Source organism: Erpetoichthys calabaricus, chromosome 14, assembly GCF_900747795.2.
Source record: "Erpetoichthys calabaricus chromosome 14, fErpCal1.3, whole genome shotgun sequence".
Classification (NCBI taxonomy): Eukaryota; Metazoa; Chordata; class Cladistia; order Polypteriformes; family Polypteridae; genus Erpetoichthys; species Erpetoichthys calabaricus.
Genome location: NC_041407.2, coordinates 60,867,439 through 60,894,089, shown reverse-complemented (window position 1 = coordinate 60,894,089; position 26,651 = coordinate 60,867,439). Strand labels below are relative to the sequence as shown.

At 37.6% G+C, this 26,651-nt stretch overlaps 1 protein-coding gene across 1 annotated transcript in view; it reads left to right on the top strand.

Annotated features, from left to right (window-relative positions):
• The window catches only part of maco1b (macoilin 1b), a 99,646-nt gene that overhangs the window by 63,552 nt on the left and 9,443 nt on the right, over positions 1 to 26,651 (top strand). Inside the window, exon 7 of the mRNA XM_028818711.2 lies at positions 26,415 to 26,573. Within this exon, the coding sequence (XP_028674544.1) occupies positions 26,415 to 26,573 (159 nt within the window). The remainder of the gene's footprint in view (positions 1 to 26,414; positions 26,574 to 26,651) is intronic.

Genomic DNA, 26,651 nt, shown 5'->3' with positions numbered 1-26,651 from the left:
GCCTCCCGTGATCTGCCATGTATACTGGAAGTTCAATTTCTATGATTCAGCTCAAGATGGAATAGAAGTAGTTTAAGGTTACGGAGGACGCAAGTGCCGTAAAAATAAGGTGTTAAAAATAAATTGTGATGGTTATGGAGGGAGGGTGAAGGGCAGTGCCTTGGAAGTTGGTGCCATGAATTAAACAAACCTGGTGCTTGTTACTGCACTGTATATTGAGCTGCATGTGGAAATGTGCTATGCCGTGAAGTTGATCAAATGCACAGGGCAGCTATTCTTGCTCTCATATTTACAACAGCTGCTGCCTTGTCTATGCCAGCCCTTCTATGCAACCAAAAAACATATTGCCACACTTATTTTGGAGCATGACCGGTCTTTCACAATAACTTGAAACACTCCTTACCTTAGGGAAAAGTTGTCAGAGGACTGAAATGCACTTTCAAGGCTGACTAAAGGATGTTACTATACAGTTATTTTCATTAATTGATTATTCTTGATCTGTCAGCCATCTGTGTTTGCAGTTCTTTTATTCGTTGTTCTTGTGCTCTCCTTTATATTCATATCTGTGAAGAGAGTAAGTAGTTTAGTTTGTCGTTTATTAATGTGTTTGTTAACAAATGTGTTTTCATGTTGTCAGTTATTGTTGTGTAATAACTTCTGATCCGAAGTTATTAGAACCCCATCTATATCATTCAAATTTTCAGGCCCAGGAAATATTTCTTGCCTTAATCCCCACACACATTTTCTAAGCTGTTTTGATAGTGCCACACTGAACCTTAATGCAGTGTTTTTTTGTTTTTTTTTAAGGAGAACAGAGAGCTAGGCATACATCTTCACGACTATTTTGGCATTAGAGTATTTAAAAAGCAAAGAGCTTACTGTGTACATGAGGGTTTCTTGGACAGCTGTTAAGAGCCGCAGTAAGTGGGAATTAAATTGGAGTAGCCTTTCGCAGGTGTTACTGGCATTGGTTCCCTGTTCCTTTGGGGCTGAGCACACCAACACATGTAGTATACTCAAAAGTTAATGTGTACTGCTGTCTTGTCTGTGCAATCAATGAGAATTTTGTCTTTATTTAGACACTGCAATGTCGTAATTAGTTTTGCACTCACTAGTTATGTTAGATGTAGGAGTAGCTATGTTACATAAACAACACAAAAAAAAGTCCCCTTAATCCTTATTTTTTTACTGTCATACAACAGCAAAGTTTGCCAGTGCTAAAATAGATTAGGGTGACATGTGTAATGTAGTAAACCTGACTGTTTTGAATGCTTTAAAGCAAATCCTTCACACCCCAAGTTAAGAAACATTGTCTTGCATCCTGTGAGATGTCCTCTCTCATCTAGTACAGGGGTTCCCAAACTTTTCAGCTCACGATCCCCAAAATAACCGTGCCAGTGACTCATGACCCCCACTATCCTCGGAAGTGGTTAAAATATACAAATGTTGCGCGCAACGGTGCACATGCGCCAATAGGCCTATCCAAACATGAGAATGACAACACGAAAGAACACAATGGTCTAACAACCATATAATTTTTTTTAATAGTAATTTACTCATTTGTTTAATTTCAACAAAATATCTTATCCAAACAAGAGCATGACAACAAAAAAGAACATAACGCTCTAACAACCATATAACTTTTTTCATCCAGCTCAGAAAACATATCAATCCTTCCTATTTCAACTCGCTCAGTCCAGCGCTCAAGTTTTCTCTTGAATGCGTGGATTTTATCATTTAGCGAAATTATGTGTGTGTTCTCACCCTGAAATGACATATTAAGTCCATTCAGTTTTTCAAATATGCAAGCCAAATACGCTAGCCTTGTTAACCAGTCAGGATCAGTGAGGTGATCAGCGAGCTGGGACCCATGCTCCATCAGAAATAAGCGCACTTCGTCCCGCAGCTCAAACAGGTGGCAGAGCACATTCCCTCGCGAAAGCCACCTGACTTCTGTATGGAAAAGCAAGCACTCATGCTCTGATCGCAGTTCGTTACAGAGAGTGGCAAACAGTCTGATATTGAGTGGATGCGCTTTTATATTGTTGACCATTTTTATCGAAGTCTCAAGAACACGTTTAAGTTCTGGGTCAAATGTTTTGCTCGCAAGAGCTTCTCTGTGTATAATACAATGCGTGAATTTTACGTGAGGCGCCACTTGTAAGACTCTTGCTTTAAGACCTTTCTTTTTCCCCAGCATCGCTCCAGCACTGTCTGTACACACACCGACGCACTCGCTCCAAGACAGTCTGATGGCTTTTTAATTTGCATGTTTTTTTTAAATGTAACTATTAACTACTAGTTTTTATCTTTTGTTAGTTATGGATAAAATGTTATTTCTAAAAAATTAAATTAATTCATTTCTAAAAAGTTTTTAAAAAGTATTTGATTTCTTGGAAATCATCTTGCGACCCCCCCCCCCAATGTCTCACGACCCCCCAGAGGGTCGCGACCCCCACTTTGGGAACCACTGATCTAGTATACCGTTTCCTGTCTTACTATCTTTAAAATTTTGTGTTTACTTTACTATTTCCAACAGATGCATTTGAATTCATATACTTACTCATATACTGTATGTTCTTTTGGAAATGCTTAAATAAAAAGTCATTATCAAAAAGCACAGTATGAATCAACAATGATTCAAGAAAAGATACGGAAATAATCCCAAATTAAAATGTACTTACAATATGTTAGATTGGTTGTAGTCCTGTATCATGACAGAAGATACATTATTGCAGGTTTTATTGTAAATCTGTTTAATTATATAAAATACTTTTATGTAATACCTTACTATAACAAGCGCCCTCTTAAAGCACTTTACAAGCATAACTGTTTACATATTTATTTATTTTACGATTGGGGAACCAGCATCTTAAGTGACTTGCTCAGGGTTGCACTGTGTGTCAAAGGCTGAATTTAAGCCAGCATCCTTATGGTTTACAGTAGAGATTCACATCCACCTCCCCACACTGCCTATTACATGACAATTCAAAATCCTTTTTCTTAGACGTAAAAAACAACTCCCTTAAAGGCATTTTAAAGTATGTATTTTCTATGTAGTTGTATTATTATACCACATGGTGGTGTTAGCAATCAGAACTTCTCTTATAATGTGGAGATAAAAATTCAGGAGAATTTTTTTTTGAGAAACCAGGCACTGCTCATCACTATTCCCAAGGTGAAGGATGATAGTGGCAGAATTGTGCATCTTTTTTCTTTCAGTGTCAAGAAGTGGGAGACTAAACAGTGTGACACGGTATAAGGCGCTATATTGTGCCTGACCCGGCACAGAGTCACACTTAGGCACGTGTAAAAACACAACAAAACTTTATTTTCTTCACCTGTGGGGCACGTCTTCCCTGTGAACCCCACAGGCACAACACAGTCCAAATAAGTACAAACAACACTTCCTTCTTGAACCACCACTCCTCCTGTCTAGCTTCATCCTCCACCTCCCATCTCTGGCCTTCAGGGTGGGCTATAAAAGGGGCCAGCAACCACCACTCAAGTGCTCCAGGTGCTTGACCACCTGTTTCCAATTTCACTTCCAGGCGGGGCTGCAGAGTTGTCCACGGTGACTCAGGGACCCATGCAGCACCCCCTGGCGCCCACCCCAGATCCCAACAGGGCTGTGGAGAACTCCGTCTCTCATGGAGCCCTGTGGGAAACTGAGGCACCATCGTCAGCCAGGGAGGCTGCCACCAAGTGTCCCAGGGGAGGTACTGAGAAGCCCATGGTTGCTACCCCGGAACATATGTAGAAGGGGCGTCCCAGCCGGGCATGGGACCCGGCTGCCTGCCCGCCACAACAGGTTTGAGGAAAGCCGATTGGAGCAAAGGACAGAGATATCCATAATGAAAAACTGCTCCAGGTGCAATAAAATATTGTATTTATCAAAAGGCATATTAAAATGCAGTATTTAATGCACATACTGTATGTACCATTGGAAATGGTGTAATACAATACAAGACAATACAATTTATTTTTGTATAGCCCAAAATCACACAAGAAGTGCCGTCATTGGCTTTGACAGCCTATGCCTTTTGATAGACCAGAGCCATGACTCCCTAAGAAGACAACGAAAAACTCCCAAAAAAACCCTTGTAGGGAAAAAATGGAAGAATCCTTGGGAAAGTCCGTTCAAAGAGAGACCCCTTTCCAGGTAGGTTGGGCGTGCCGTGGGTGTCAAAAAAAGGAGGGTAAATACAATACACAGAACAATACACAAGTAATCCTCAATACAATATAATAGTGCAATAGAAATATTGCGAGGACAGAGCAGAATTCAAGATTAGATGATATCACATAATACAATTTGAATTTGTTCAGAGTCCTGGAGACCTCGGCCATCAAGCTGCCTCCCCCATTGGCCATTCCACAGCTGAGACAGTGCTGGGCCAGCCAGTCTGAAGAAAGAACCCCTCTACTTGACGATTCCTGCGATTCTTCATCAGAGATGACTTTACCTTAGGCAGGCAAAACAACTTGGCAGTAGGATAGTGGCACCAAGTGCCACATTTGAGTGCTGAGAAGAGAAACCAAATAGGTGAGGGTTAGTGACAAATTACAACTATCATATTACTTATGTTTTGGTGCTAATGACGAACAACAGAGATGCAGTATGCATAGTTAATCAGCAGCTCTAGTCAGGGTATGCCAAACTGAAGTAGTGAGTCTTCAACCGGGATTTGAAAGCTGAGGCCGAAGGGGCATCTCTTATAGTAGCAGGCAGACTATTCCACAGTTTAGGGACCCTGTAACTAAAAGCACAATCTCTTACTGTTATTTTATTAATCCCTGGAATCATAAGCAGACCGGCATCTTGAGATCTTGATGTACGTTCTGGTTTGTAAGTCATGATAAGTTCAGATAAGTAAGCTGGACCTTAGCCATTTAAGGCTTTTTATATGTTAAAAGGAGGATTTTGAAATCCAGTATAACAGTTTGAAAATCCAGTAAACACCGAATTGCAGTAGTCAATAAATGCATGAATTAATTTCTCAGAATCACGCTTATTTAGAAAACTATTTAATTTCCTAACATTTTTAAGATGGAAGAAACATAATTTAGACAACTTTGTAATGTGTGCTTTAAATGACATGGTGGAATCAAAGGTAACTCCTAGTTTGCGGGCTGATTTAGTAAAATTAATGGTGATTCCAACTGAGTCAAATGATGACAAAATATTGTTGTGATCAGCATCATTCCCTCCAATAATTAACATCTGTTTTATTAGTGTTTAAAGAAAAGTATTTCTCATCCATCCACTCCTTTAATTCACTAGCACAACTAATTAAAGACAAAATCGGAGAAACTTCATTTGGTCTAATAGAAAGGTATAACTGGGTGTCGTCTGCATATGAGTGAAAATTAACATTATGTTTCCTAAAGATAGATCCCAGAGGAAGCATGTAAAGTGAAAACAGTAAAGGTCCCAGTACTGAACCTTGCAGGACACCATATCTCAGTTCTGCGTATACTGAATGAGTACTGTCAGCACATTTCTGTACGTATTGGAATATATTTCATAAATGAGAACTAAACCAGGCAAGGACACTGCCTGTAAGCCTAACATTATTTTCCAGTCTGTGCAGTAAAATAGAATGGTCAGTGGTGTCAAACGCCCTGCTTAAGTCTAACAACATAATTACTGTGGAGTTTCCTTCATCAGAGGATATCAGAATAACGTTTATAACACGTTAGTGCCGTTTCTGTACTATGACCAGTATGGAAACCAGACTGGAATTTCCCAAGTAAATTGTAATGCGTAAGGTGTGACTGAAGCTGATTGGCAACTGCTTTTTTTTTTTTTTTTTTTTGTATTTTAGAGAGAGAGTAAATTTGAAATTGGTCTATAGTTATGGAGTATGTGTGGATGGGTCTAGATCTGACTTTTTAAGTAATGGTTTGATGACTGACATGTTTTAGTGCATCAGGTACTGTGCCTTGCAATAATAAACTATTAATAATGTTAAGAAAAGGTGCTGCAAGAACATCCGTTGTGCTTTATACTAGTTTTGTTGGCACTGGATCTCAGTGATATTTTCATAATGAAAAGAAGAACTAGAACTAAAAATATTGTTTTTAGTTTTACAAGAACGAGAACTGAAATTAAGGCAAACAGAGAAACTAAAACTAAATAAAAATTAGTGATATGTGAACAAACTAAAACAAGAACGAAAATTGAGTAAAACAAAAAAAAAATGGCAATAGCATTTTTGTTCAATCCGGTTCAGTCATGCAGAGGGGTTGTTTGCAGGTCGCCCTGAGCATTCAATTACATTGCGCTGTTTACTATGCGGTGATCTTGTACCTTAGGCTTACTATAGTCATGTGGCGCAACTTCCGTAAAAGACCGTTGTTTGTTTGTTGCGCACATTTGGTTCGTTGGCTTGAAGCAGTAAGCACATGTGGGTGACGATGGTGAGTTTTTTTTGCGAGAAGAAGAAGAGAGTCTCGGAGTTTCAGTGCAGGGCCAGCTGGATCAGTGCTTAGTAGAAGTCTGGCACTTCTCTGGTAACATAACTGCACTTCATACAGGGATGTGCGGTCATGCTTATCATCATGAAAAGTAATAAAAAAAAAAACTTATAATGATAACATAAAATAAATTTGTCCACTGGGCTGTATGATTCTAATAATTATGATCATTTTTATAGTCAAAATTGCTCAATTTGTGTATTTCCTGATCAAATACAGAGGGGAAACGCAAGGTATGGCAGCGACGAGCCTCATCTTGGACAGCGCTATCCCTCAATGCTGGGTTGATGCAAGCAATTGTTGCGTGCCTCTTGCTGTTTCTCTGTATGTCGGCAATATAATGTTTGGACGTGCATTTATTATACACCTGACTTTAAACAGTCTGTCTAATAACTTTAATGAATGTGTGTGACATATTTAGTCTTGCTGATAGGACATAAAACCACAGTGAAAAGGCACAAGTTGAGACAGACAATACTGTGCTGCACTGAAGCCCAACAGGTGCTTGTTGCTACTGTTCTACGCAGAGACTCTCAGCGCCAATAAGTTAGCGATATCAAAGGGAAGTGCACTGCAGTGGTCCGTTTATTTTTTTATTTCGACTGACTGCCAAAATGGAAGATTAAGACTTTTAAAGCTAAAGGAAAATAAGGAGGACTTTTACACAAAAGTGACGGAGATTTTCATGGAGAAGAATAGGCATATGGACTTCATTTACAAATAAAGGTAAGACCATAAACGGTTTTCAATTTTATAAAAAATGGGATAAGACTAAGAAAAAAAATCCAATATTTAAAAACTAAATTTGGACCTTAAATAAAATATTCTTTTGTTTTTCTTGTTACCCACCCATTGCATGGCTGCATTTGGGCCCTAATCTGGATCCTGGGTTGGTTTGTCGTGTGGTGGGTGTGGCAATGCGTTGTATCAATGTGTGCTTCTAACCTCCTCCTCTTCCTTCTTTTGTTGAACAGTCTATTAAAATTGCTTAAAGCGTCAGAATTATAAGCTTTTAAAAACAACTAAATATTTCAGTTAAGGTACACCACTCTATAATTTCACTTGTATCGAATGAGTTTGAATTGTGAAACTGCAGTGACAAATTTAGAACAAACGGTGGGTGAGAAGCAAATGCGCTCTCTCCGCTCTCTGGCCGCTTTAAATGTAATGTTCTTTCTTAGCCAAATATGTGCCTTACCTATGTGTGTGTAAAGAATGTTGATGAGATATGAAACATAACCAGTAGTCAATGTGCATACTGCCAATTGAATAGTGAAAAAGCTGCTCTTTTTGGTTCATATATTTGTAAATCTGACTCTGAAGGAGTCCGTGCCTCACCAGCCATGAACATCGCCACACGTCAGTGCTTCAGTACTGGCAGCAGAAATTGTCAACATACAGTCTGCTGGCGCCAGTAGATATGACCTTTTCTGTGCACCTGCATTACAGGCGTTCATAAAGTGAATATTTTCACTGTGTGGCTATCTGCGCAGTGGACATAGTTGCAACATGAAAAAATCTCTCTAAATGCGTGCTTCTTTAAAGCTTAACAGCAACATGCTTACACAGACTGGTTTCTTGGGTTGAAACATTTGATCTTGCTGACTGATCATTGATAGTCAAGCTGTGTTTAACAGCATTAAGAACTGTGAGCATATTTTGTTGACTGAAACTTAACTGGCATTGAAATATGTGTAGGCCAGCATTTGTGGCCTTGCAACAGAAAAAAAAACTAAAATTGTACTATTATGTAAAAAAGCCAGAACTAAATAAAATATAAATTAAAATTTTAAACACAGAAATAATAAAAATTGTTGACTCCACTGAAACCTAGAACAAAATAAAAATTAATTTTTATAAAATTAAAACTACAATTAATATGAGAACTGAAATATTACTGCTGGATCTAGGGAACAACTAGTAGGTTTTATTTTAGAAATTAAATTCAAGACTTCCTGCTCTGTTAGAGGACTAAAAAGTGTTGAATGCAATGTGAGACAGGGTCTGCCAAGCTAGTATACGGTTTGCACTGTGATGCTGAAATCTGTGATGCTGAAATGAGATCTCATATTTTTAATTTTCTCATTAAAGATGTTCATAAAGTCTGTACTGCTAATGTTTTTTGGTATTTTGCACTGTAGAACTGAATTCTCTTTTGTTAGATTAGCCACTGTTCTAAATAGTACCAGAGGATTATTATTATTATTATTATCTATTATTTTACAATAGTAGTCTGAGTGAGCTTTAAAGGCAGCATTTTTATATACCTTTTTAACACTTTCTGTCCATGCAATTTGAAAGACCTACAGCTGTGTTGTTCTTCATCTGCACTCCAGCTTTCGACACTCTAATTTAAGCGCTTGAGTGCTTTCTCTCTAAACCAAGGTGGGTTTCTATGTGCTTTGATCACTTTTGTTTTAAGGGGAGCCACTGCAGCCAGAGTATCTCTCAAGGTCATATTATAATAGTATATAATGTTAGCTGATCTAAATTGTTTTCCAAAATTACACTTGACTTGCTCAAAGTATCTACAGTATAAATTCTGAAGCAGAATTACAGTTTAGAAGTCTTTGTTTTAATCTGTGAGTGTATTGGTAAGGGCAGAACCAAATCAAACGTAATTTAAATATTGATCGGAAATAACTTCATTTAATGGAGTAATATTTCAATTTTGAATTTCAACTTTGTAAGTTATAATTAAATCTAATGTGTGGTTATGAATATGACTTGGACCTTTGATAATCTGACAAAATCCTACTGAATTTGACAAATAAGTAAAACATTTGCTAAAAGTGTCGGTTTCCACATCAGTGTGTACGTTAAAATCCCCCATCCGCTCTACGTGATCATAATTTATAGCCAAATCAGGTAAAAGGTTGCCAAATTCAGTAAGGAACAATGAATGTGGCCCGGATAGTCTATAGACTAGCACTACAATTGTGTTGGAACCTGTTTTAATATTTAAAATGAATGCCTCAAAGGATGTGTAGTTGCCTAAATTTTGAGAAACAATTTGCATTTTGTCACAATGAATTATTTCAAGTCCTCCTCCTCAACCAGAATCTCTACATTTATGAAGGAACGAGTATCCATCTGGTGACACCTCAGCTAGGGGAACAGTGTAAGAATTACTAAGCCAGGTTTCAGTGAGAAGACATAGATCAGATTTTGTACTTAATATAATATCATTTACCAAAACAGCTTTACTGCCAAGAGACCAAATGTTCAATAAGCAGCTTTTAAAACTGAATACTTCTTTCTGAACTGGTGATTATATTTTTTGTTTTAATTTGAACTAAGTTTCTATTACAGGTGCCCCTGGTGGAGGGTCTAGTTTTATCTGTTGGTCTAAATATACATCTTATTTTTTGGTTATCAGGTAATTTTAAGGTCTACATCATGACTAAATTTACTAGATGCCCCACAACAGGGATTATGGGCAACAGCTTCAGGAAAGTAACAGGTGGGATAAATAACAGCCTGTGATTCGAGATCACATGACTATGGCCTGTATGGTGCTTTTATCAGTCAGCCAGGCAGTGTTGCTGCCATATTTTGGAGTAATACATAAGATCCCCTCCAGTTAGGATGAAGACCATCTCTTTTGAAAAATCCAGGCCTTTCCCAAAAATCATCCCAATTGTTCACAAAGGCTATGCTTTTATTTGCACATCAGGTTTCTAGCCAACAGTGAAGGGAACGCAATCTGCTATAAATCACATTCCCTCTATATAATCTTGGTAAAGGGACAGATACAACTAAATTCCGACATTTTCTTTTAGCTGTGGTGCATAGAGAGATAAAGTTCCTCTTTAACACCTCAGATTGCTGTAAACAAATACAGTGATCCCTCGCTATATCACGCTTCGCCTTTCGCGGCTTCACTCTATCGCAGATTTTATATGTAAGCATATTTAAATATATATCGCGGATTTTTTGCTGGTTCGCGGATTTCTGAGGACAATGGGTCTTTTAATTTCTGGTACATGCTTCCTCAGTTGGTTTGCCCAGTTGATTTCATACAAGGGACGCTATTGGCAGATGGCTGAGAAGCTACCCAACTTACTTTTCTTTCTCTCTCTTGTGCTGAATTTCTCTGATCCTGACGTAGGGGGTGTGAGCAGGGGGGCTGTTCGCACACCTAGACGATACGGACGCTCGTCTAAAAATGCTGAAAGATTATCTTCACGTTGCTACCTTCTGTGTGCAGCTGCTTCTTGAAGCGACATGCTGCACAGTGCTTCGCATACTTAAAAGCTCAAAGGGCACATATTGATTTTTGACTTTGTTTTTCTCTGTCTCTCTCTCTCTCTCTCTTTCTCTCACCCTGCTCCTGACGGAGGGGGTGTGAGCTGCCGCCTTCAACAGCTTTGTACCGGCGGTGCTTCGCATACTTAAAAGCCAAACAGCCCTATTGATTTTGTCTGTTTCTGACATGCTCTGCTCCTGACGCGCACTCCTTTGAAGAGAAGATATGTTTGCATTCTTTTAATTGTGAGACAGAACTGTCATCTCTGTCTTGTCATGGAGCACAGTTTAAACTTTTGAAAAAGAGACAAATGTTTGTCTGCAGTGTTTGAATAACGTTCCTGTCTCTCTACAACCTCCTGTGTTTCTGCGCAAATCTGTGACCCAAGCATGACAATATAAAAATAACCATATAATCATATGGTTTCTACTTCTCGGATTTTCTTATTTCGCGGGTGGCTCTGGAACGCAACCCCCGCGATGGAGGAGGGATTACTGTATCATTAATGTCGACATGCAGCAATAAGATAGATACTTCATTGTCGGCAACAAGATCCAATACGGCCTCTATGTCAGAAATCTTTGTTCCTGAGAGGCATTTAACATTAACTACTGGTTTAACATAGTTTGGAATTCTAACATTCTGCACTATGGAATCGCCAATTATGAGCACTTTGTTGCTCTCAGGATCCACAGGCGCACTGCAGACTGCTGAGAATCTGTCCTGAGTTTGAGTTGGTGACCTGGGTGCTGAGGGACTAAGTTTTGGCTTCTTAGACCTCCGTCTTACCGCTGCCCACTTGCCCTGTTGCCGCGCAACTAACTACAGTGGGACCTGGAAAGACTGAAGCCGATTCAGAAATAGACAAATTGTCTAAACAGTGTCGATCCAATTTTTGGTTTGCCTAATTGCTATTAAGTTCCTAACATGGTCCTCCAATTCACATATTTTCCTGACCAACTGTAAATTAACTAAACACATTTGGCAGGTGAAGTTGTCTACATTGTTGGCCAAAAAAACCTGAATTGTACTTGCTGCAGGACACACAACATATAAACGTGCCCTCAATGGGCAGAGAACAGATTGGAACTTTCGTTTAGTGCATCTTCTGTGTTTCTGCAGTAACTTCAGTGCTTACTGCGTTCAGATGAATCACTAAGAGACCATCTGCTTTAAGCTTCCACCACCCACTGGGCGATTAACTTCGATTTCCCACTGCCGGTTATTTCTCCTTGTCAGCTGTCTGCTTTACTCCAGTTGAAATTACTCAGGTGTTTGCGAAGGGCTACGTGCCTGTGGGTGACACCACTGCTCTGTGCTTCCACTTACTGCTGCTCAGAAGAGGTGGGGCCTGAAAAAGAGTGAGAATTAGCAGGTCCATGCAATGTACATGTATGGCAGTTAAATTATAAACATTCAGAATGTACATGTCAACTAAATGGAAAAACATTTGTAAAAAATACCTAAACAAAGCCCACACCAGTCTTAACTGATTTCAGATTATTATTGTACACTTCTGGCAAAACAAGCTTCATTATCAGTTGCAAAACATGTTGTACTCTCCTCCATTGGAATGAGGTTTAAACTTATGAAAGCGGACCATATATTGTTATAGCTTGAAGTACATAAACTCAGTAGAAAACTTTAAAAAAAAAATTCACTGATTAAATGCCAAAATCCCAAAAATAAAACAAATATGGCAGAAGGATCCAACGCCATTTCTTTAGCTATGTCCTCACTACTACGTTTCCATTTTATAATTAGATTTTTTTAACATAATCAATCACTGTCCACAATAGCATTTTCTTATTTTTTACAAAGTCTCCCCATCCACACTAAAACTTCCAAAAACATCTATGATCTAGACATTTGCCTACACTGGTCTTGCACACATTGGGCAGAAAAATCATTAAAGTTACGGTATAGGGAAAGAACCCCATGAAAATCTGATTTGCTTGTGCTTTATGTACTTTCAAAACTATTACTACACACTGTGCTCTGATAGTGCATTTACAGCATAGAAAAATAAAGAAATTTTGAAAAGAGCTGCAGTGAATTGGCCCCATGTCGCATTAATTTGCTGCTCACAGTTGAAAGCAACAGTGTTCAGAACTTGCAATGGTAGTCTTGTTTATAAATAAAAATACTGCAATGTTAAAGCGATACTTGACCACTTATGTATGAGGTGTCCTGCTGGCGGGACACACCAAAATTTCTAATTTGTTTGTGCACATTGCACTCAGTTCACAAGTCAATCAAAAGCAATGATATCTTCTTTCAAATAAATAGTAAGTTTACGTGTTGCCTGCTCTCTTCATTCATCACATCACAACTGAGTGAATCTGCTTTTATCAAACATCTCGTCTACTTCAACCCATATGAAATGAAAGGCTCATTACCATTAAAGAGGTGAGTTTCAGCCCATTCTAATGCTGTATAGTTGTCTGATTGGTCATTTTATATTATATGGCACAGCTGTGCTTAAAAGACAGGAAATAAATTGCTTGTGCCCCATGTGATAGTGTGTGTCCTGCTCTATGCTCCCACCTTATTTCTGGGAGCCTCTCCAACCCAACACTGTCGGTAATGTAACTGGATGAGCTGGACTGATGAGGATAAATCAAACTGAGCAAGGAGATGGTGAAAAAGGTGCAAGTGCTTTTATTAAAACAAAGTGTCCAAATAAATATTGCAGTGCTCAAAGTTCAATAAATAAATAATCCATAAATAGGTAAAAAAAAAAAAATCTAAATGTTTAAAACAAGGCTAAAACACAAGAATTTAAACCTGCAGCAGTCATTGGGGCCACATCAGCCAAACATAGCTCCTTCCTGGTCTCTCCAGCTCACCCAAGGTTTGCTCAGTCCTCTCGCTACCAACCCCCATCTTGGCTGCCTCAGTCGGCGTCTGCCAGACCGCTCGGGGTCTATTGTCCTCCCGTCTACCTTCTCGCACACGCAGTTGTCCCTCGGATCCCTAGGGAGGACTCCAGCTCAATTGAACCCACTCCTCCACATAAGAAGTGGACGCGATCTGTCCCTCAAGTGCCAATCCTTCACTCCACATGGTACCCCTGATCGCGCTGACCTCTCTCTTTCAGCTGGCTGGCTCATCCTCTGTCTTTCACTCCGATGCTGCTCTCGCTCTCTAAGCCTCTTTCGTTTCTTTCTCCATTTCTCTTTCCTGTTCTTATGCGGCTCCGTGGGTGCAGCGCCTCAATCATACACCGCAGGAAGCCGATTAAGTAATTAATAACGACTGCACCTTCATGTGCAAATGCGACACACCCCAATTACCTCATCAGCTCCCCGCGGCTGCACAATCGCGTCCACAGAGACTGACACGGAGAAATGGATTATTTTAAAACTGGCCTTTGATTTCAAACCGGGGACCCGCTATATCACACTCCAGCTCATCTTTAGCAGTTTTTACACACAAAGCTTGAGTCAGATTCTTATCACAGTTTTGATTCTATTGAGAACAACACATTTGTTGAAGGACTAAATGTTATACTTGATTTGTAATTACTGCTTTTAGTGTAACTTAGAAATGTAGAGGCGTGCAGTTTTACACTTCAGTGTCACAGGTTCAATCACCATACCAGGATGCTGTCTTTTTTCATGAACATTTTAATATTGTTTGCTGATGTTTGTAATTGAAGCATAGTTCCCCATGCTATCATAAACCTCGATATCCATGACAACATGAGATTAAAAATTTTCCTCAGCCATCACTACAAACAATATATGTAAGAAACACAAAAGTGTAATTTTTAGGTGGAGTATTCCTTTAAGATGCATGTTAAATTGACTATGAATTACAGCTTACAACTAAAACTTGTTACCAAGGCCTAGTACAAAGGATTCAGCAAATTATCAGCCACAATCTTTCAGGTATTATCATGAAAATGGACAAACATTTTGCCTGCTAGTTAATATCTTGGCAAAGCTTTCAGTTATATACCTTGCACACCCTCTATGGGATTTCCTTTTGCCTTTTTTTTTTTTTATAGCAATACAATTTGCGTGTTATGTTTATGGAGCAGTCAAAGTGCACACAAGCTTTTATAACTGATGTCTCTCTATTATATAAAAAAAGTCCTGAGACGTGACAAGAATTTTTTCCAAGAGATTTTTTTCAGGTCCTGTGAGACCAGACTTTGGCCATGAGATTTTTTTCAAGTCACGCCTTCCTCTCAACCATATTCAACCATGCACATGGTCCTCTCACCTCTCATTCTTGTGAATGCTTTTGACAGACACAGTTCCTGCTCTCACAGCTCTTATAAATTTTAACGCTTTCCTCACTTTAAGTTCCCTATTAAAGAAGACATATTATGTCCAAATCTTATTGAAGAATTTCTTCACTAAGTGTTATCAACAGAAGAAATGAGTACACAGACAATCCTAGCACAGAGAAACGATGAAGTCAAACAAATTAAAGCCAAAATTGACTATCAGTTACACAGCAAATTGGTTAAATGCATATTGATAGACTATACTGAAACAGTGGGTGGTGATCATGCGGAAGATGAAAACATCAACTAACAATACCCCAAAGAATATCTACAACCATTAACACCGTTCATTCTTCCAACATATGAATTACTGTAGAAAGAAGGATGTATTCAAGAAAGGTACTGTAGTACATCTTCCACGGATAACATTAGACAACAAAAGAGATCTTGATATGCAATTCGTATTAAAACGTTAACAGTTTCCCATTAGAATAGGCTTTTGCAAAGACAATTAACAAATCTCAGAGACAAACGTTCAAAAAAAGTTTTATTTATTGGGAGAAAAAAAACAGAAATTCAATCACTGGCAGTTATATGTTAAGTTATTACAATGAAAGTCCAAACACAGAATCAAAATTCAATGCGATATTTTACAATATATTATTTACTGTATATTCTAATTTATATTAAGTTTTTCAGTAAAAGTGTAAGTTTAAAAAGTATTTGCGTGTTAATTTCAAAGCCAAACAGAACAAAATCATATTACGCAAATTGTAACTCTTAACACAACATGAAACATAATTTACTTTCAAATTATTAACGTTTTGCTATTTTTAATATGGTTAATTACTCACTGTAATGTAAAATAGTTAGTTCTATTAGGCATATGTAACAATTTCCATAAAATAACATGTTTAAATTGTACCTCCGCATCCCCATACACAAGCAACAGAAACGCAAAGAGGCTAGCACGTAGCACAGGTGTGGGGGTTGGTGAGCGAAGCGAGCAGGGGGCAAAGTAATACATTATGGAAATGCACAGAGTATCATAAAACCAGTCCTAATGAGGTTGGCTTCAAATGTAAGAAGACATTTCACATAATGTAAGTGTAAAATCATAATCCATATATAAGCATTTATATTCAAAATAGTGCATTTAATAATGTTTGTTCATACCTCAAATACTATACTTAGGCCAGTTAAAGGTTACAGGAATAAAATTCAGGAACCAAGGCTGGAAGGTATTGTCAGTTCATCGTAAATACTTACATTTCGTCACTTTAGAGTTGCTAGTTTTTCTTTCATGCATGATATCAGATTTGTGAGGAAAACCAGAGCAAGAACATGCAAACTTTACATTAAGGTTTTGCCCAAGTCTATATTCTGTCTCCAGACTCTAAATCTGTAAAGCAGCAACACTAATAGATGGGGTGCAAGCTAAAGGCAGCCTATGGTTGCAAATGTTTTTCTCTCCTGCAGAGATTTATAACCTGATTTTGTGGCAGCCTACACTGAAATCTGCAAAATTGCATAGTGCTTTGAGTTATTTTACATAAAAAGTCAAAACCTGTTCATATAATGACAGTAAAGCAGTGTTGCTGTACTTTAAATTACAAAACATTAATAAAATAATTTAAACTGTGACATGTATGTACAGTATGTTTGGTTATGCGTACACATCCTGTAATGCTCACAGCCATACAGTACAGTAGCCCCATCAATGGTAAGCAGCTAAACTGGTAGTTCACAATTTAGATGAATGGTGGAACACGCTGCTTATAATCCTCGGCATCTTAAATGCACAGCCCAGCCCTTGCCATCTCCAGGAGTATAGCTGCTTACAGTGTGCAAAAGGGATGGAGAAAATTTTCTAACATGAGGTCACAGAGTCAATATACAGTAAAGTTTTTGTAGCAGACTTATTAGTTACTGATTTATAATTTTGCAACATCGAAAAGGCAGATGGCAACACAGGAGTGAAACATTAAAAACTGCAAAATAAAAAAGTCCCATATAATATAAACCTCTGGGGGTTCACAGGTTTTGGTAGTTCGGGAATACAAAAACCTTTTTTTTAACGTAGGCCAAAATGGGCTTCCCAACCTTTCCTGGGCGTTCTTACAGTTAGTTGTTGACTTATGACCATGTTTGGTTCTGACGGACCAGTCGTAAGTAGATCTGGATGTAAGACAGATCCGTATATGCATTCAAAATGTATGTATAGTACTATATAGTAAATCCCTTAATATGAATTCATATTAAGGGACTTTGTTGGTTTTATTTCCTTTTCGTATCATTCTTAGCACATTGTGTAGATTTTTTGTGTGTGTGTGCAAGATATTTTTTGCTTGCGCTCTCCCCCACCATAACCTGTTGTCTATGGGGGAGGAGTAAAAGCTTTAGATTCGTCAAAAATTTCAGCCTCCTGACCCCGAAAACATTGATGTTTCAATGATGGCCGTGTGTCTATGTATGTGTGTGTATATCTGTGTTATTTTTTATGAGGATGGTCTAGAGGTAAAACGGCTGGACGGAAAAATACCAAACTCTAAGCTTAAGCCTGTTACGAGATGATGATGTGCTGATTAGTTTTTGAGCCAAATCATGCATGAGAAAGAGGTACTCTAGAGGAACCCTCAAATACAAACTTGTTTTCTTCATGGCTTTATAGATTCCCCACCCCCCCTTGCTCCTTCAGATAACAACTTAAGCATGTGAAGTGTGCCTTAGTGTGATATCTTGTCGGAAAAAAAAAAAAAAAAACAAAGTGCAATTTGCTGATGCCCAGTTTACCACTGTAATTGTCTCTAAGCTTCAGAGTTTGTATATTCTCGAGAATGTGGATTTAAAAAAAAAGTCGATAAATCTAAATTGGTTGCACATTTTCAAGAGCAATTTGAATAAAATTTCATATTTCAATACGGATGACATCAAGATGACTTCACAATTAGTCTGCTTTTTTTTTGGTCATGGTGACCATAATAATTCAAAAGTCCCAGTGGCAAATTGAAAAAGGCATATACAGTACATGACAGATTCCAGGTTTGGTGAAGAGGATTTTGAAAAATTTCGATATTGAAGAGCTAGAGACTGTTTGTTTTTTCTGATCTATAACAATCCTTTATCTTTTTTAGTGAAAATTGTTATATTGTCAGCATGGTTAACTATAAACCTTTGTGGGAGAAATCTTTAATCTATAATAATAAAAGGCAAAGCCCTCACTGACTGACTCACTCACTCACTGACTCACTCATCACTAATTCTCCAACTTCCCGTGTAGGTGGAAGGCTGAAATTTGGCAGGCTCATTCCTTACAGCTTACTTACAAAAGTTAGGCAGGTTTCATTTCGAAATTCAAAGCGTAATGGTCATAACTGGAACATATTTTTTGTCCATACACTGTAATGGAGGAGGCGGAGTCACGTATCGCGTCATCACGCCTCCTACGTAATCACGTGAACTAAAAACAAGGAAGACATTTACAGCACGAGTCACATGCGGGAACGAAGGTAAATGACGTTAATTTTTGACTGTCTTTTAATACTGTGTGAGCATACATATTAACACATGTGCAATTAAACATGTGCATTTACGGGGTGATTTCTGAGGCTTAAAAGCTCACCTTTTATCAAACGCGGGAAGAAAGGTAACTGACGTTGTTCACTGTCTTTTAATACTGTGTAACCATACATATTAACACATGTCCAATTAAACGTGTGCATTTACGGGGTGATTTCTCAGGCTTAAAAGCTCGCCTTTTACTAAAAAGGTAAATGCAAAACTATTTTCAATCAGTTTATTGAAACGCTCCCGTTAAGGATTGCAATAACATATTCGCGAGATAAAAGAACGAAGTAGGGGGAAATGGAGGAACAGCCGCAAACAGCGAAGAGCAAAAAATTAATTAAACAATTGAGAACGGAGCGAGTTAAGCATACAAGCATGTTCATAAGGGAAACAAAGCACGGTGTAAAACGTAAGTTTAAATTAAGTTTATAGAAACGCTCCCGCTGCGGATTGCAATAACATATTCGCGAGATAAAAGTTTAATGAGAAGACACGAGGTTTAAACGAAGCACACGCCGTGGCGCAACGTTAGGGGCAACAGTTTCAACCATTCTATGATCTGCTTCTCGCAACTGAAAGACGGCACATGGCGGATGTTAGCCGACTTGCTGACCGCAACGTTAGGGGCTTCAACTATGGCGCTGACGCAACATCTCAGTGCCAACACTTTGCAGACTGTACTTAAAAGACACGCCCTCCTCACTGGACAGTTAAAAACACCAATCAAACTAACGATGACATCAAGTATTACCCAATCAAAAGTAGGAAAGGAGGCATCTTCATAAAATGCGTGTGGGATGATTTGCATGAGACGCTGCTTTAAAAAAAAAATGATTAAAAAAATACGGGATAAATCCCGTCCAGTATTGATTCAAAACGGGACGCGCAATTTCATTCTCAAACGCGGCACGATTCCGTATTTTAAAGGACGGGTGGCAACCCTACAGTGCCAGGTAACCACCCATACAATCAGATTGTGATTCAGACTAGGAATGCAATGAATGTAATTACCCCGATCTACATACAAGGCGAAAGTCTTGCAACATTCAAAGATGATGGTTTGGGATAATTAGTACTTATTAAGTACAACATTGAACATAAAAGAGCATATGAAGCCTTGAACCGAAAAAAGCAAGATCTCAGAGATCATAAAAAAAAAAAAGGAGGTAATGTCGTTTTACTCGCTGTAGATTTTAGTCAAACATTACCAGTTATTCCACGAGGGAGACCAGCAGATGAACTGAACGCGTGTTTAAAATCCATGCTTCTCCCACGGTCGGTTATATGTCGTGTGTTCTCGGGTAGGTACACCAAAAAATGTATACATTTAAGCATGTAATGGGCAAAGAAAAAATGAGGTATACCCGAAGGCACTGCAGTAGTACTCAATGTAACTTTACTTCTTAAATGTTAATGTTTTACTGTTTAATAATTTATACGCTTCTTATATGTTGTTCAAATTCTTTTATCAAAATACCAGTGACAGCGCAATGCACGATAACATGGAGTGAATACACCATACGCATCTGCCCACGGCCGCCCTGGTGTGCGCAGATAGGAGTTGATTCTAAAATAAAATAAACATAAAAAGAGTAATACATTCATCACCCATAAAGCGGATAGCAGACGTCACGTATTATATGTGTACCACATTTCAAGTCAATACGTGAAACGGTTTGCAAGCTACATGTGATTTAAAATCCTGGACAGATCAACGAAAAGCCACGGTAGCAAATTATAGAAGAAGATTTTACTGTTTAATAATTTATATTTATATGAAATGTGCTTCTTATATATTACTTCATATTCTCATATGATAATGATGTTAATGTTGTTTATATTGATTTCTATGTTATTGTAAGTGCATCTATGTGTGTATATGTATGTATGTATGTGTATATATATATATATATATATATATATATATATATATATATATATATATATATAAAAAATATATGTGTATATGTATATATAATATATCTGTATATGTGTGTATATGTGTGTGTATATGTGTATATGTATATATATATGACAGCAACACTCATAACAATGACAACACAATTACATTGACAATCATGTTACGTTATTTTTAAAATGTTTCCTTTACTTTTTCATAACCTCTTTAACACACTACTTCTCCGCTGCGAAGCGCGGGTATTTTGCTAGTTATAGATATATAGATATAGATATGTGTATATGTAGATATGTATATAAGTATATATGTTTATGTATATATATGTTTACATAACCTCTTTAACACACTACTTCTCCGCTGCGAAGCGCGGGTATTTTGCTAGTTTTGAATAAAACTCTGTGGAACATATAACTTTATTTCTCATTCATGATCTCATGATTTCTCATTTACCATTAGAATTCAGCATAATGAAGCTTGAAATGCAGAATACTTCAGTCTTAAAATTAATTAATTAATTCCTACCCTCCTCTTCCTGGAAAGCTACTTACATTTTTGTTGTTTGTTCATCATCTAAGTCTTAGCATTTTTGTGTTGCAATGGAGATTTTATTATTTGGTATACACTGTAGTAGTAGTAGTAATATAAACCGCAAAAATGAGAAATCTGTATTTAAGCTATCTTCTAGGATAAGCAACATCAAGCACTGTCTTGACACTCTGATGAGATCTTGTGAATGGCCATAAGCAAGCGTCATCCTATCCCTACTGGCCCCAACTATATTTGCTGTGTTTTGTGTATCACACTGAATGTTAGGGGTGGGCGGTATGACCAAAATTCTATATCACGGTATTTTTCTAAATTATCCCGGTTTCACGGTATTCAACGGTATTTTTTTCCCATGCATGAGTGGATGTTAACCACATTTTCCACTGCAATTACTAGCTAAGAATAACCTATTCCACTGTCAAGAGTATTGTACATTGTACAAAAAAAAACATTTTAATGTGCACACAAGTATTTATACAGTTTTGCATTGCCCCATAAAGTGATAGTTTTCAAGGGGGTGGCACTATTGGAGAAGGTATCACATTGCATGACAGATGCAGTCAAAATATAGAACCTTTTTATTGAACAAATTTTGCAAAAACAAACTAATTTTGACAACATATTTTCAACCATACAAAGAGGCATTTAGACTTAGTCTTAGAAAAGGAATAAATAGTGAATATTTTTTGTAAACCAGCTACACTTTCTGTTAATGTTAACAATCTCTCTGTCCACTGACACGTTAAAGCGACTTTTTAAACAACTTTATCATCATTAAACTGCATAATATTTAAACTAATAAATAATAACAATAAAATAAATAATAGTATTATTACTGATAGTTGCACTATTACTTCAAGACTTCAAGCCCAGGTGCATTACACAGTATTCACCAAATTAAAATAAAATACAACAAGTGCAACTTGGTGATGACATCTTTACCAACTGAACCATCATTTAGGCAAACTGCATTAATATGGACCTTGCTTCAAGCTAAGCTATACTGGGAAGAAAAAAACAAACTATATGTTGAGAACAAAGTCAACATTTCCACTTTATTCTTGCCGTTTATGTCAAGATTAAAGTCGACATTTCCACTTTATTCTCACCGTTTATGTCGAGATTAAAGTCGACATTTCCACTTTATTCTCATAGTTTACTTCATAATTAAAGTAGAATGTCGTAAACTAAACTTCTTCCTAAAATCAATGTTTAAGCAATTACTTAATTTACCCCGTCATAAATTAATGCAGCACATTAAATGCTTTGTGTTACGTTCCCCGACCCAGTGATTAATCATTACGCTTCTTAAACTGACTTCCTCCGCACTAAGAGAAGACAGCGATCACCATACAGAATCCATTCACTTCATGATATTCCTGCTTTCTGAAAATTTAGAATGCTAAGATAAATACTTGATATCATTTTCATGATGAAATACATTAAAGCAGGTATTACACATGCATGGTAGTGAGGCGGTAGTGCTGCTCCCTCGCAGTAAGGGGTCCCCAGGTGTATGTTCAGTGTAGAGAACTTTATGGCAGGTGTGACGAGGCTCCAAAAAACTGGATGTATGAATAGCTATCGCACAGGTTTAACTTAAATATTGTGTAAATGTTGAGTTTGTGATCTGCTGGTCGGAGACACGAACACAGAATTCAATGCATGTTCTTGCTATCTTTATTGCATGCATGCTGTCTCTATCTGACGTAGGCTACCAAAACCCCAGTCTCTATCCTTCCTTTTTCTTTCACCACATAACCAATCACCACACGATAAACGTCTTTGTGAAATTAAAACTAGTTATAAACTTAGCTCACGGAGTGTTCAGAACTTTAAAAATATCTTCGTTATACATGTTTAATTATGCCATCCATTCAGAGTTGCGCCCATCTCTGAACGAATCACTTAACACAAAGCATTTAATGTGCTATATAACTTACTAGCAAAATACTCGCGCTTCGCAGCGGAGAAGTAGTGTGTTAAAGAGGTTATGAAAAAGTAAAGGAAACATTTTAAAAATAACGTAACATGATTGTCAATGTAATTGTGTTGTCATTGTTATGAGTGTTGCTGTCATATATATATACATATACACATATACACACACATATACAGATATATTATATATACATATACACATATATTTTTTATATATATATTTTTTATATATATATATATATATATATATATATATATATATATACACATACATACATACATACATACATACATAGATACATATACACACATAGATGCACTTACAATAACATAGAAATCAATATAAACAACATTAACATCATTATCATATGAGAATATGAAGTAATATATAAGAAGCACATTTCATATAAATATAAATAATTAAACAGTAAAATCTTCTTGTATAATTTGCTACCGTGGCTTTTCGTTGGTCTGTCCAGGATTTTAAATCACCTGTAGCTTGCAAACTGTTTCACCTATTGACTTGAAATCTGGTACACATATAATACGTCACGTCTGCTATCCGCTTTATGGGTGATGATTGTATTACTCTTTTTATGTTTATTTTATTTTAGAATCAACTCCTATCTGCGCACACCAGGGCGGCCGTGGGCAGATGCGTATGGTGTATTCACTCCATGTTATCGTGCATTGCGCTGTCACTGGTATTTTGATAAAAGAATTTGAACAATATATAAGAAGCGTATAAATTATTAAACAGTAAAACATTAACATTTAAGAAGTAAAGTTACATTGAGTACTACTGCAGTGCCTTCGGGTATACCTCATTTTTTCTTTGCCCATTACATGCTTAAATGTATACATTTTTTGGTGTACCTACCCGAGAACACGCGACATATAACCGACCGTGGGAGAAGCATGGATTTTAAAGAAGCGTTGAGTTCATCTGCTGGTCTCCCTCGTGGAATAACTGGTAATGTTTCACTAAAATCTACAGCGAGTAAAACGACATTACCTCCTTTTTTTTTTGTACGATCTCTGAGATGTTGCTTTTTTCGGTTCAAGGCTTCATAAGCTCTTTTATGTTCCATGGTGTACTTAATAAGTACTAATTATCCCAAACCATCATCTTTGAATGTTGCAAGACTTTCGCCTTGTATGTAGATCGGGGTAATTACATTCATTGCATTCCTAGTCTGAATCACAATCTGATTTGTATGGGTGGTTACCTGGCACTGTAGGGTTGCCACCCGTCCTTTAAAATACGGAATCGTGCCGCGTTTGACAATGAAATTGCGCGTCCCGTTTTGAATCAATACTGGACGGGATTTATCCCGTATTTTTTTAATCATTTTTTTTTTAAAGCAGCGTCTCATGCAAATCATCCCACACGCATTTTATGAAGATGCCTCCTTTCCTACTTTTGATTGGGTAATACTTGATGTCATCGTTAGTTTGATTGGTGTTTTTAACTGTCCAGTGAGGAGGGCGTGTCTTTTAAGTACAGTCTGCAAAGTGTTGGCACTGAGATGTGGCGTCAGCGCCATACTTGAAGCCCCTAACGTTGCGGTCAGCAAGTCGGCTAACATCCGCCATGTGCCGTCTTTCAGTTGCGAGAAGCAGATCATAGAATGGTTGAAACTGTTGCCCCTAACGTTGCGCCACGGCGTGTGGTTCGTTTATACCTCGTGTCTTCTCATTAAACTTTTATCTCGTGAATATGTTATTGCAATCCGCAGCGGGAGCGTTTCTATAAACTTTATTTAAACTTACGTTTTACACCGTGGTTTGTTTCCCTTATGAACATGCTTGTATGCTTAACTCGCTCCGTTCTCAATTGTTTAATTAATTTTTTGCTCTTCGCTGTTTGCGGCTGTTCCTCCATTTCCCCCTACTTCGTTCTTTTATCTCGCGAATATGTTATTGCAATCCTTAACGGGAGCGTTTCAATAAACTGATTGAAAATAGTTTTGCATTTACCTTTTTAGTAAAAGGCGAGCTTTTAAGCCTGAGAAATCACCCCGTAAATGCACACGTTTAATTGGACATGTGTTAATATGTATGGTTACACAGTATTAAAAGACAGTGAACAACGTCAGTTACCTTTGTTCCCGCGTTTGATAAAAGGTGAGCTTTTAAGCCTGAGAAATCACCCCGTAAATGCACACGTTTAATTGCACATGTGTTAATATGTATGCTTACACAGTATTAAAAGACAGTCAAAAATTAACGTCATTTACCTTCGTTCCCGCGTGCGACTCGTGCTGTAAATTTCTTCCTTGTTTTTAGTTCACGTGATTACGTAGGAGGCGTGATGACGCGATACGTGACTCCGCCTCCTCCATTACAGTGTATGGACAAAAAATATGTTCCAGTTATGACCATTACGCTTTGAATTTCGAAATGAAACCTGCCTAACTTTTGTAAGTAAGCTGTAAGGAATGAGCCTGCCAAATTTCAGCCTTCTACCTACACGGGAAGTTGGAGAATTAGTGATGAGTGAGTGAGTGAGTCAGTCAGTGAGGGCTTTGCCTTTTATTAGTATAGATGACGGGGTTTGAGAAAATCTAGTAAATTAAATATTCATTTTATGATGAAGTTTAGTTTACGATGTTCTACTTTAATGACAAATTACGAGAATAAAGTCAACATGTCGACTTTATTCTCGTCATAAGTGTCAAGATTAAAGTGGAAATGTCGAGAATAAAGTCAAAATGTCGTCACACTATTACATAGTACCCAGGTACATTACACTGTATTGAAAACAAATACTGCAAGCCAAGTTGTACTTGTTTTATTATCCAGTAGTATAGAAACAGTATTTACACATCTGACCTTTTAAAACTAAAGTATCTCCAGGCGACAGACGTGACTGCTTTTTTTCGGCTCTCTGTCCATTTTCACCGCGCAGCATACCTATGCTACCGCCCACTATTTGGTGGTGTAGCAGTGAAAAAGAGCCCTAGTGCAACAAATCTGTGTTTAGCGGTGTAGCAGTGAAAGAGGTCCCCACTTGAACAGTTTCCCGCTGCGTTTAGGCAATTTAAACCGGTGTTGTGGTATAAGAAAAATCCATATCATAAAAAAAATAAACGGTTTTCGGTATGAACCGGTATACCGCCCAGCACTACTGAATGTTATTCATTGTTAGTATTGTTAGTATTGGGAAATGTAAGAAAAGGTTTGTAAACCTGTGCTTTGGTTCTTACATCCTGGAATATTTTAGCATCACACTGTCCTATTGATAAATTCCTGCAAAAAGGTTCAGGTCCATGCCAAGAATATAATTATTCTTTGGTAAATAACAGTTTGCAAAATACGTGAATTAATTGAAGTAATTTATTTACATCACAAAAATGTACACACTGTAATCCATTACCTAATGAAGATTAAGTCACTTGAATGGAAATAAATTCTGCTTCTGTTTTGGCACTAAGGCATTTTGTAATGTCGTCTTTCTTTTCATTTTTTTTTAGTTTGGAACAAGACATAAAGAAGCTAAAGGCAGATCTGCAGGCTAGCAGACAAGTGGAGCAAGAGCTTCGCAGCCAGATTAGTTTGCTGGGCACCACAGAACGCAGCATTCGGTCAGAGCTTGGTCAGCTTCGACAAGAAAATGAACTTCTACAGAACAAGTGAGAGCTTAAAATTGTTTATATAAAAATGGCCATTGAGAAAAGCTTCACATCCATCAACAAACAAACTGGGTGCGC